The sequence below is a fragment of the Aedes aegypti genome, chromosome 3, assembly GCF_002204515.2.
Source record: "Aedes aegypti strain LVP_AGWG chromosome 3, AaegL5.0 Primary Assembly, whole genome shotgun sequence".
NCBI lineage: Eukaryota > Metazoa > Arthropoda > Insecta > Diptera > Culicidae > Aedes > Aedes aegypti.
The window spans coordinates 388,280,633-388,293,788 of record NC_035109.1 but is presented as its reverse complement, the minus strand read 5'-3'; the positions used below and the strand labels follow the sequence as shown (position 1 = coordinate 388,293,788).

The 13,156-nt window shown below is 38.1% G+C and overlaps 1 protein-coding gene across 1 annotated transcript in view; it reads left to right on the top strand.

The window, feature by feature from the left end:
* LOC5563693 (5-hydroxytryptamine receptor 1D) overlaps positions 1 to 10,382 on the top strand; it is a 259,447-nt gene extending 249,065 nt beyond the window's left edge. Inside the window, exons 6-8 of the mRNA XM_001647910.3 lie at positions 2,049 to 2,177; positions 2,562 to 2,687; positions 9,360 to 10,382. Of these exons, the coding sequence (XP_001647960.3) occupies positions 2,049 to 2,177; positions 2,562 to 2,687; positions 9,360 to 9,869 (765 nt within the window). The 3' untranslated portion in view covers positions 9,870 to 10,382. The remainder of the gene's footprint in view (positions 1 to 2,048; positions 2,178 to 2,561; positions 2,688 to 9,359) is intronic.
* Positions 10,383 to 13,156: the final 2,774 nt, after the last annotated feature.

Sequence of the window (13,156 nt, the reverse complement as noted above, 5' to 3'; positions counted from 1 at the left end):
CTCTGAGAATGTTCTTAAAATTTTCTGCATTTGTATTGATAGAATTCATTCAAAAAACTTCGACAAGAAGTTAAGAAACTTAAGCAAAAATATACGGGTCAGCAATTGTCTACAAGCATTTCTTTGGGAATATACACTATACTGATATTTCAATAGTTCAGAGTGGTTTCTGCAGATTCATGTCTAGCCATATAACAGGAAATGTATTAGAAAATTTCATAACTTCCGGGCTATCAGACAGTCCTTCCAAGAATAAAATTTGGTATATTGTGTATGACTTCTTGCTTATCCAATTACAGAAGTCGTGCTAGAATTTTGAGTGTTAAGGTAATATAATGTATTCTTAAAATATTAAAAAACAAAAAAACTTGAGCTTCAAACAAAGGGCGCTCAAATGTCGGTTTGCCAAGGGCGCCATGACACCACGCTACGGCTCTGACCTTATGCATGCTGTATTTGTAATAAAAAAGCCCTCAACATATTTCAATCTCACACGAAAATAGAACGTCAAGAACGGTCGATTATTGAACGTAATCTAAATCAATGGTCATTAGAAATTGGATGAACAATTCGAAAATACATGTTTAATATTATGAAAAACAGTTTCACGCATGATAATTAATCTTCGAGCTGTTTAGTAGAATACCCATATATAAATGAAAACCCGAATTTAGTTCTATACCATTTAATTCCACTATAGTTTGTATCATTTGACAGATATGCGTATTTTGACCTCAACTGTAAGGCCGTCTTCAGTGTCGTGTACTTGACCCTTTTGAAATTTTAAAAGAGAAATATTTTAATTTTAAAGTGAACTGAAATGAATTTTGGTTTGAAGTACGTCCTGATTGAAGTATTGAGCTTTTTAACTGGAAGTATTTTGTTAGATCTTATATTTTCATAACATCGTAGAATACTAGTTGAACGTTGCACAGAAAATGGATAACGATTTAAGGTGAAACATCTCGGAGTTCAAAGATGGCCGTCACAATGGTCGACTTGTGGCCCTACTCGCGTTTTCAAAGGCACAACACTGGAGAAATAGTAGGCAAACGTTCCTGATCTTCTTATTTCAAGCATACTGCTAGTGCACAAAGCCACAATAAAATAACAAAAAATAGCCTAAACAAGATGTCCGCTTTACAAAATGAGCAGTCCTTGTGGAGAATCACCTTGTTGCCGAATTCGTAACTGAATGTGCGCATATTTGGGAACAGTTGTTTTTGCGTGTGTTGCTTGTTAAGCTGAATTGTTCCGTAAGAGCGACATAGTGTAAACGTTCCAATATTTTTAGGCAATGACCATGATTCAACTTCCTTTAACCGCTTAAAATTCAAAAAGTGCATTGAATGTACATATGATTGTTGAAATGGGAATTAACAACCATTTACTAAACGAGAAAAATGATTGCACTGCAGTTACGCAGCGAAAAATAATGCCCACACTATCGGTATACTGTTCCTAAAGTTGCAATATATTTTTCATGTGTGTTCCTATAGTTGCGGTATCCTTTATTTTCTTATGGGATCCTCCATTAAAGGAGCACTTTACCGCAACTATTGGCACAATTTTTCGAAAATTGGTACGAAATTTTTAGCAGGTGATATTTCATCAAATTTGATTCAATTTAAACGATGTTTTTAGTTATTTTGTGTACTTACAAACCATTTTGTCGATTGGCTCTGTGGCTAATTCAATGAAATCAGTATAACAGCTATAGGAACACCCACAACTAATGGATTGCTTACCCCAGTTGCTATCTATCTCCGGTCGCCAACTCTTTTTCTAAACACTATTGAGACATTCTATAACAATTTTTATGTCATTGCTTAAAAAAACATCATAAAATGAAAATCGTTTACTGTTGTTTGGTAGAAAAAAATACACAATTTGATCAACAAAATAAGAGGTAATGTGTATTTGAAACTAATCTATGTCTATCTGCATTTGTTTTATTAAATGCTTAATTTAAAATACAAAACTAAATATAATACATCTTTCGTGAGCAATCTTTTTAAAACCTCCCGTAATCCATTGTCTCGTTCCAGCTCGCAGACCACGAACAGAGACTGAATGGATCAACTTCACGCACAATGGCGGCAATATCATTAGGTTTTATAGTAATTATTACTCCCTGGACGATACAGGAGATTGTGGCGACATGCACAGGATCAAAGGTAAGTGGTGCCGGGAGAGTTCAATCGACGCATAAATTTGTGGCTGTTATTCACACATAGCCAGCTACAAAAGTCATCGTCCGCGAAACGAGAACGCACTTCAGGGATCAATTTGAATTCATTTTCTCAAACGAACAACGCGTTTGCATATTTACACTTGGGTGCATTTTTAACCGTTTTAAAACTCGCATAGTGGTTTCGCTTACAATAACACGTTAATTGAAAGTTTGTTGAACTGAGCAAAAGTGGTTTTGCAAGCGGTCTGAAGTGTTGATGTGCCACTTTCGCACATTTTACGAGATGTACAGCGTTGAATGTTTGCTTTCGATGCATTTACATTGTTGACTCAAAAGTGGTTCGACGTTTTTCTTTCTATCGTTGCAGATACCGCCATCGATTGATTTCTGCGTCACATGGATAGCGTTAAGTAGTAGCTTTTGGAATCCTTTTCTCTACTGGCTCCTCAATGCCAGATTTCGTAGAATCTGCAAAGAAATGTTAACATCAAAGGTAAGGATCACATTATTTGGCATTTCTATCGGGGAAAGATTAGACCTATACCCAGGATAAAACATTACACAGTGGAACTCAAAACAAAACGGCCCCTACCTAATTCATGCGGTTCTCGGAATCCTTCATATTCCATCTGAAAAAACTTCAAGGATTGGAATGGTGACAGTTTAATAAGCTGGAATAATGTGGAACCTATTGTCCCATTTTGCGCTAAATAAATACATCTTTCATATCTATACATATGTATAGAATTTTCTAGGTCAGTTCTTGCCAACCTTTTTGAAACTGCACCCTTTTGAAGTTCTACAAACATCTCGCGGACCCCTTAAAATGAATGATCTTTAAATCAATTTAGAAGACACGACTGTGATTGTTGATGTTCGAGGTTATGGCTTTCAGTCTTTAATGAAACTCTGCTTACATCCGACGTTTCAAACACATGTATTTTGCCTTTTTCAAGAAATTAACTGTGTTCCGTTTAATTGTTTGCCAACAACATAGGCAACATTGGTCCTACAGCTTTAAATGAATTCCTTTTTTGGGAACTGTACGGGCTGAGAAATTCGAAAACGTTCCGGGTCGCAGAACTGAAGAGCAATTGCCTATTCTGACGCCACTTTTACTCTTGATAAATGTGGCACCAATACAAGCAACTGCATTTCAGTTCTGCGAACCGGACCGTTTTTTTGATTTCTAAGCTCGTAGGTACATGATATATCCAACAAGCAATACATTTAAAACTAAAAGAAGTCCCTTAATCTTAGGAGTCAATTGTTGGACGTAAGATTTCATCAGAAACTCTCCACAAACTTTGTCAAATGTCGGTCAAAAAACTTCACAGAAATCAACCAAAGATTGCTACAAATTTTGCAAAGATTAATCACAAATCTTACCAAAAATAAAATAAAGATTTTAAAATATTTGAAATATCGAAAATTTGAAACTCGTAAGTAATTCTCTCGTGCAAAACAAGCAAGGTAAATGATCCCTCAAGTAAAGCGACACTAATGCTTAATGTCTTTGTGGACCCCCATTAAAAATCGATCACCGGTTGGAAAGCCCTGATCTAAGTTATCGTATAAAGTCACTAGAAGAGTACGTTTCGCCACATTTAGCCATAAGCATTTGATTTTTTTTGTATATTGAACGTATTCACAACTGATCATGACAGAAGACTTATTTTTTTAAGCGAAGAATATCATGGTCCACATTTCAAACCGTCTCGGTGACTGTAAAAACCAAATGCAGCCCCCAGACGCTCAGACTGAATTCCTACAAGGATTCCATCAGGACAGAAATTTCACCAGGAACTACTTTGGGAATTCTACCAAAATTCCTTCATGGATTTTATCGGTAGTTCCTTCTTTGATTACACCAGGAGTTCCATTAGAAATTTTATCAAGATTTTGTCCAATGATCTTACTGAGACTTCCTGTAAGCACTCCTTTGAAAATTCGTTCAAAAACTGCACCTGAAATTTTTCATGGGATCCCACCAAGAGTTCCTCAAGAAAATCCATCAGGATTTCGTTTAGGGAATGCTCTAGTAGTTCTTACAGCGATTCCATCAGGAGAATAAAATAATTTTCATCAGCAGTTCTTGTAAGGATTCTACTTCCTACAGAGATTACACCAGAAACTCCATCGAAAGTTACTCCAGGGATTCTATCAAAAGTTCCTACATGGATTCCATTAGTAGTTTCTCGGAAATTCAATCGAGAGTACTGTACAATCTATACAATACCCTCGTTCCGAAATGAGCTGCTCCTCCTTGTTTAATTCCACTGTGTTGCCTCTAATTACAACAGCACGTCCGGCCGCTAGCTTCGTTACAATTCAATTGACTCAGCTCGTACTAGCCAATTCCCGCGCTGCGAGTGTGGAGGGAGATGCTTCAAGTACGGCGTTTCTACAAACTCTCCACTTACAAGGTAAAGTTTGTTTACCCAACTATGTGTTGTAATTTAAGCTTTATAAAACTATTATTATCAGAAATCTACAAGTACTTCTACAGATTCTATCATGATTTCTACAAAGAATTCCATCAGGAGTTCTTACAGGGACTGCTTTAGTAGCTCGTCGAGAACTCCATCGGGAACACTTCTAATGATTCTGGCATGATTTCCACGAAGAATTCCATCAGGAGTTCCTCTAGGGATTTTCTCAGGCGTACCTCTAGGGATTCCATCAGGAGTTCTTCAGGAGTTTCTTCAGATATTCCACTTGGAACTCCTCCAGAGATTATACCAGGAGTCCCTCTAGCGATTTTCCTTAAGTTCCTTTAAGGATTCCATTAAGAGTTCTTCTAGGAATTCAATAAACAGTTGTTCTATGTATTCCATCTGGAGTCTCTTCAAAGATTCCATCTGGAATTCTTCCAGGGATTTTCTCAGGAGTTTCTTCCTTCCAGGATTCCATTAGGAATTCCATCAGGAGTTTTTCTGGTGATTCCGTCAGAAGTTGCTCAAGAGATTCCGTCAGGAGTACGTTCAGAGATGCCACCTGGAATTCCTCTAAAGATTATATCATGAGTTCATCGAGGAATTCCATCAGGATTTCTTCTAAGACTTTCATGAGAAGTTCTTTCAACGTTTCCATCCTATTAGGAATTCATCCAAGAATGACTTTAGGAGTTCCTAAACGGATTCCATCAGGAGCTCTCCTAGAGAATCCATCAAAAGTTTCTTCAGAGATTCCACCTGGAACATTTCCAGAGATTATATGAGGATTTCTTCAAGAAATTGCATTAGGATTTTTTTTAGGGATTTTATAAGGAATTCCTTCAAGAATTATGACTAGAATTCCTCCAGGTTTTTTTTACATAATTTTGTAGAAGTATTCCGTTAGGAGTACTTCTAGTGATACCATCAGAAGTTTTTTTCAGAGATTTCACCTGGAACACTTCCTGGGATTACATCAGAAGTTATACTACGGATTACTTCAGGAGTTCTCCTGGGGATTCCATCAGGAGCTCTTCAAGAGATTCCATGAGTCCCTTTAGTTAATTTACCTGGAATTCCTCTAGGGAATCTATCAATAGTTCCTCTACGGATTCCATCAGAAGTTTCCATATGGATTCAACTAGGATCCACCAGGGATTCCATAAGGAGTTCCTTGATGAATTAGATCAGAAGTTTTTCAAGGGATTACATCAGGAGTTCCTTCAGAGATTCCACCTGGAATTCCTACAGGGATTCTTTGAGAAGTTCATCTAGGGATTCCTTCAGAAGTTCTTCTAAGGATTTTATCAAGAGCTGTTCCAGGGATTCTATTAGGAGTTCCTTCATATATTCTGAATTCCTACAGAAATTCTTTCAAGTGTCAAAGTAAGGGTCTCTAATGGGGCTTTTTCAGATGTAGTAGGTTCCTGGTAGCTACAGTGACCAAATCCGGAACTCCGGGAGGGTTTCTGAAACTAGACATGTGTAGCCTTCATTTAAGCCCAACAGCACTAAATTTGGTCAACACACTGATTTTTAAGAGCAGATTGAATTTTCGGGTCGAAAACGAAACTAATCCGGACAGACAAAAAAAGGGTTAAACAAAGCATTTCTCTGAATGCCTTCAGGTTGAATCCCTGAAGTAACACATGGAAGATTTGTTTCGAAAAACAAATCTGATGAAATACATGAACCAGTTTATTCAGAATTTTTTGGAGGAATAACCGAAGAAATCACTGAAAAAATTCCCAGACAATTCTCTGGAGAAATTTCTAAATATATCACTGGAGAAACTTTTGAAGCAATTTTTGAAGGAGATTCTTCAGGATTTTCTAAGGTTATTATTATTGGTGGATTCCTTAGAAAGACTACTGCGAGAAGTCCCAGGACAAATGCCTCATAGAATTCCTTTAGAGATACCAGGAAGATTCTTTTAAGAAAACACTGGAGTAATTCACAAAAGAATTTATTGAAGATTCACTTAAAGAAACCCCGGACCTGGGAAAATCTCTCAAAAAATTGTAAGGGAAATCTCTGAAGGAATTCCTGGTGAAAGCCTTGTAGGAATTCTTGGTGGAATACGTGAAGGAGTTTTTCGGAGGAATTTTTGGTAGAATCCCTAGAAGAATTCTTGGTGAAATACTTGGAGGAATTCCTTGATTAATTCTTGTAGAAATTCTGGGTAGAATCACTGTAAGAGTTCCTGGAGTAAATCTCTGCAGGTAAGAAAGAATTTTTGTAGAAATTCATGCAGGAATTCCTGAAAAAATCCCTGGAGGAATGTTTGGACCTATTGCTGAAAGATTTTCCGGAGGAATCTGTGAAGACAAATTACTAGAACAATTACTGGAGGAATTTTTAAAGGACGAATTCCTGGTGCAAATTCCGGGTGGAATTTTTGATGAAATCCCGGTAGCAATTCTTAGGAGGGATTCTTTGAAAAATCTCTTTCGGAATTTCTGAATGAATTCCTAATGGAATCGCATTAAGATAATTCTGAAAGAAGATTTTTTTAAGTGATGATGAGGATTTTTTGGTGGAATTCTTGAAAGAAGCATAAGAAGAACTACCGAAGAAATCCCTTGGGGAGTTTATGGATACATCACCGGAACAATCCAGAAAAATCGCTGAAGAAATTCCTGGTGGAAATTTAAGGAGCAATCTTGGAAGCCCTGGAAAAAGTATTGGTGATCTACCTGGAAGAATTTTAGTCTTGATTTTTTTTTAGGAATCCTTGGAGAAGTTTCCGGAAGAGTTCTTGATGTGATTCCTAGCGTGAAGCGTGATGGAGTGCTTGGAACTAACTCCTAGAGGAATCGCCGAAGAAATGTTTGATGAAATTGTTATAGAAATATCCTTGGAGTAAGCACCTCACTTGATAATTGATCTTTGAAGGAATCAGTAGAATTCTGAACTATTTGTAGAGGAACATTTGAAGGAATCTTTGGATGAATACCTAATGGTATGCCTGAGGGATTTTCTCAAAGGAATTTCTGAATAAATCTGATAAATTTATAGAGAAACTATCGATAAAATTCCTGAAAGAATTCCAGGAAAAAATACTGATGCAATTTCTTGTAATCCCAAGAAAAACTTCAAAGTAGAATAACTAGAGAAAACCTGAAAAATATTCTGGATAGAATGTTTTGAAAATTTCCATATCGATGACTGTTCACAATAATCCCTGACAGAGGCTGCTCATAATTTTCAAGTTTTGCGGGAATACACCATGCTAATTATATCTGGAATTCCTCATCAATGGTCATTTGTTCTGGTACAGTCACCCCACAGTTATGGATAGCACGCAGATATGGATCAGAGTTGGATTAAAACGGTAATATCTCATCAAAATCAGGTGCAATTTCGCAAAACTCATTTTACCTACGTGAACCATAAATCTGTACAGCATCGCAATCAATCATTTTATGTTTAAGTACATTTTTTCCCTCCGTAGGAAATAAAATATCAACCGTATTTCAACAAACGTTGATTCATAACTGTGGGGTACTGAACCCCTTACCACAGTTATGAATCAAAGATTAGACGATTCCGAAATAAACGCCAAAACGCCCACTGATCCACATCTGTGGGGTGGACATCGTTTGGAATTTTTATTGAAATTGACACTTTTTGGTAAATAATCGCGATTTTTAAATGTATTCTCGAAAACAACTTTATTCTACAGTGTCAGGTAAATAATTTTGATGTGTACAGCGTCACCATGACCCTTGGTTGATCCATAACTGTGGGGTGACTGTACTTAAATTTGAAAAGTTCAGCTCGTTGTAAGGAGTATCGATAGAGAATCGTAGAAATATTCCCCCCAAAGCCACAGAACTCGTAAAAATAACAATCACATATCCACTAGTCTTGCCAAGATCGTTCAAAACATGCGAAGAAATATAATGTTGCTGCAACGAAGTTTGACAGTCGGTCAAACGATTGCACCAACATAAATCGGTTTGAATAACTTGGGGACGAAGTCAACGTTGGTCAAACCGCCTGAGCGTCTGTGGGCTGCATTATGTTTTATATTTTCCTGGAATAATGAACAGTTGTAACTGATTACGGTCAAACAAATCAATGTTTCCCGATGTCGAATGATGTCGGTAATAAGTTTTACTACAATTCCCTCTACAAGTTTGATTTAATGAATGCAAAATTTTTAAAACTGATTTTGGCTGTTCGGGTAACTCTTTTTTCTGACGTAGAATCTGTGTAATACAATGAACAACACTTCAACCGGTCCCGGTTACGGAAAGAGTCCATAAACTTGAATTATTTCACAGTTTCGATGAAGTGTCAATAGCTGCAGAATTCGGTGAAGTAAGTTAACGAAGTATGGATTTTATACAATTTACGATCAGAATTCACCGTAATCTGTAAAGTTTTAATTGTATTTTAATTTACCGAACTGTTATGGTCCTAAGATTACGATGAAACGAACGAATTCCGGTTAAATGAGCATGGAATGGGAACTGTATTTATAATTATTTATGACTGTTGTTTATTCCAGATGAATTGCAATTCTAGGGCAAAATGAGACAAAACGGGTACTATCCCACGATTCCTGTGAATATCATTCACCATTCGATTCCTTGATATTTTGAAAGTAAATAAGAAGTTTTCAAGAACCACAATCAGACGCATGAATGTGATGCCGTTTTGAGACCATTTTTCCCACTGTGCCTAGACTTAACTCAACGACATTTCTTCCCCTAATCCCACAGTGCACCAGTAGCCAAACCTCGCTGGAGGAAAAGTGTAGCATAAGCTTAGAGTACGATCAGCACCTGACAGCACTGCCGCTTCCGCCGGGTCCTCCTCCTGCCACAATTTGCCGCTCGGCGAACCACACACCTCGTCCGGATATCGAATGTACGGAGAGGTACTGGAGTGGTATCCCAGAGCGAACTTACAGTACAGGAAGCATCAACGCCCTTTACCGCAGTACCTCGTCCAGCTCGACCGCGTATCATCAGACGACTTTGCACAGGCATCATCATCGGCATCGACATTACCATCAGAATGGGAGCAACGGAAGTAATCATCACAGCAGTAATAGCATCCACAAGACGCCGATGGACGACGAAAAGGACGGAGACTTCAGTGTGATCTTTCCGATGACCAAATCGGATCCGGCCATGTCCTGCGAACACGAACTGCACGACATCAACTGTGCCAAAAATCGTGCGTTCTTCCTTGGTTTCAACCACCATCAAGCCCTACCCGATACCTAGTATTACAGGGGTGCGGCGGGGTGGTGGAGTAGAGTAGGCTCGTTTCTACGATGGTTTTTATATGAAAGAAATATAATGGAAGTAAATTAGGAAGAACAAAACAATATGTGGCAACCGATTTTTGTATGATGCTGCACCGTAGTAGATTTATTGTAGATTAATGTAAAATGGAGCAAAACTAATCACGTGGTACGTAGTCTGTTTTGAAAGTTCAAATGGAAATTGATTTTCTTCATCGACAGCATAGTGTTCATTGATATTTACTATAATGGTGGCATTCATTATTTGTTTCTTTCGTTGTGACAGGTTCCTATCCATATAAACGTATTTTATAGCATATTTTTGTTAAATTCTGTGCTGTGAAGAATGATGATCAGATGACTTTAACACTTTCAGTTTTCGATTCCCGAAGTGACAAATAACTATTTCTGTGTAAAAAAAAACGAATTGTTCTTGGGAAGAGTAATTAAACTTCTTGTTTTACATCAATATACATATTTTATCGCATCGTTACATTAGTATATGAATTGGTGACTTGAATCGATCCATGGTGAAGGCTGGTCCTTCTTAGCTCATTTTAACTCTTAGGAATCCTATCGAATCAATTAGACAAAGCAGTTTTCATAATTCCAAAAATGGTTAACAATGTATAGTCATTAGTTGATTTTCAGTAACAAAATCGTTCATCTTCCAACCACGCCATTAAACTAAATTGCTGTAACTCCTACACGTGCTCATCCTTTTCCTGAAAATGGTAGTTATTGACGCGATGAACAGAATAAACCGTTCAGAATAATTTTAAAACAATAAACGCCTCATAATACACATATGAAAAGAAAGAAAGAAATATCCTTAATTACCTGGCTGTGTTATTTATAATTTAAGGTTAAAACGTATAAAAAAAGGCTTTCATGGGGGATTTGATTTTATTTATTATAAAAGCTTTTAGCCGTTGGCAGAGGTGAATCAATGTTATATTTTATCTTAAGAAGGAATGAAGGGAAGAATTTCAAGACTACGAGTATCAAAATGCAAGCGACTGATTTACCTATTGAGATGTTGATTCAATTATTTGGGTTATTTTTAAATACAGCAATTGAAGCCGAATTCCGCATTACATTTAAAATTGCTGACAACTTCAACTAATTAAAACTTCCAACGCAAAAAAGGCGAAAAATAAAACACTGAATGGTAGCGATAACCAGGTAAATTGCTGGTGGTCATCGATGATTACATTTCCGAGCTGGGATAAAATTAATCGGTATGATAAATATTTAATACTCCCGCGGGAATGAATACGAGCAGAAAAGTGCCGTTGCCGTCACCCAGCCAAGCCACTCTCTGATGAACAAAGGTAAGTCCGATGCTTCGCGGAGAAACGCATCGGACAACAAACAAATAGCAATGTTCAATGTGATTCACGGTGATTATGGGAGATTTATATTTTTAAATCCTGCTTTTGTTCGCGGAACGGGTAGCACGATCTGGACCGCAGAATGTGTAGTGTAACCGCACTTTGCGGTAAATCATCCGCGTCCTTTTATGTTCTTGCGAGGATGGCAACGTGGTAATCGATTGAACCAATCATATTCATTTATGTGAAATGGAATCAAATTGTTCTAGACTTTAACGTTCTATATGCATACAAATCGTTTTTAAATCATATAGGCTAATTTGATGCAACCCGTATAAAGGTCTACATTCACGCAAAAGTCGGACAAAACCTCAAATGTGCCTCATATGGATTAAACAGACTTAATTGAAATGCGTAATTTCCATTGCACAATGTTGTTTAGAAATTGCAAATAAAATAACGTAAGTATACGATTTTTACAGCACTATGAGTTACCTAGCGAGTTTTACGGTGTGCAATTTTTGCTGTGAAAATCTTTATTCTGCAAATGTCTGCGTATTACTATTAACGAATGCACATTCGTCGCCTCAATCTATCAAACAGGATGCGCAACAATAATTTGTACGAAGCGTTACTTCTCGCCGATGGATAATTGTAGGTCACCCATCGTATCAAAGCAACGTCACCATTGTAGGAAGCTCACGGTTTCGTGCAGCTTCCAATATGGCATCGAAAGACACGTTATCAAAGGCACCCTCAATATCCAAAAAAAAAACACTTAGCGAATGCTTGCTCTATATCGTATACAACTTTGTGTAAAATAGTCATTTTGGACTATCCAGGTAGGTAAGAATGTTGATTCACAAATAAACATCACGGATGTAGAAAAGAGGTTCTTCGCACACTGGCACACCAACTCCACCAATTCTCTTCTCCGAACGAAGCAACGATTTTCATGCCTTCAATGATGATCGGCCACTTGCACAATGGGCTTTCTCAACAGCTGTTGCCCCGCTCTTCAGAAATATTGTTGCTGCACTTTTCCGTACTCCTTCCACTCAAGCACACTGGTACATGAGACCATTCAGGGGTAGGTCCATACTAGATTCCAGTAGTGGCAAAAGAGAGAGTCTGATTTATTATTATTCTTATTACTTTGTTGATTTCACATTCTTGTATTTCCCTTTTAATGTTTCTCATGTTAAATGGCAGCAGAAGGTGCCATTGGGTTTGTGGAAGGAAATCGACGGAGCGGTTGGTTCAACGAGGAGTGTCAGACGGCTTTGGACGAGAACAATGCAGCGCGGGCGATTATGCTGCAGCAAGGCACCCGTCAAAACGTGGAACGATACAAACAGAAGCGAAGACAGCAAACCCATCTATTCCAGGATAGAAAGCGCCGCCTGGAAGAGTTGGAGTGCGAAGAGATGGAGCTGCTGTATCGTTCTCAAGAAATGCGTCAGTTCTACAAGATACTCTATGCATCCCGCAAAGGCTTTGTGCCGCGAGCCGAAATGTGCCAAGATAAGAATGTAGGTATCTTAATGGACGAACGTGAGGTGATTGAAAGGTGGAAGCAGCACTACGATGAACACCTTAATGGCGCAAAGGAGGAAGACCAAGGCAGCAGGAGGAATGGCTTCATCAGTACGATGAGGGATGAGGGAGACGTGCTAACTCCCACAATAGGTGAAGTTAAGGATGCTATCAAACAGCTCAAGAACAACAAAGCAGCTGGAAAGGATGGTATTGGAGCGGAACTTATTAAAATGGGCCCGGACAGGTTGGCCACTTGTCTGCACCGATTGATAGCCAGGATCTGGGATACATAACAGCTACCGGAGGAGTGGAAGGAGGGAGTAATATACCCAACATACAAAAAGGGTGACAAGTTAGAATGTGAGAACTATCGAGCGATCACCATTCTTAACGC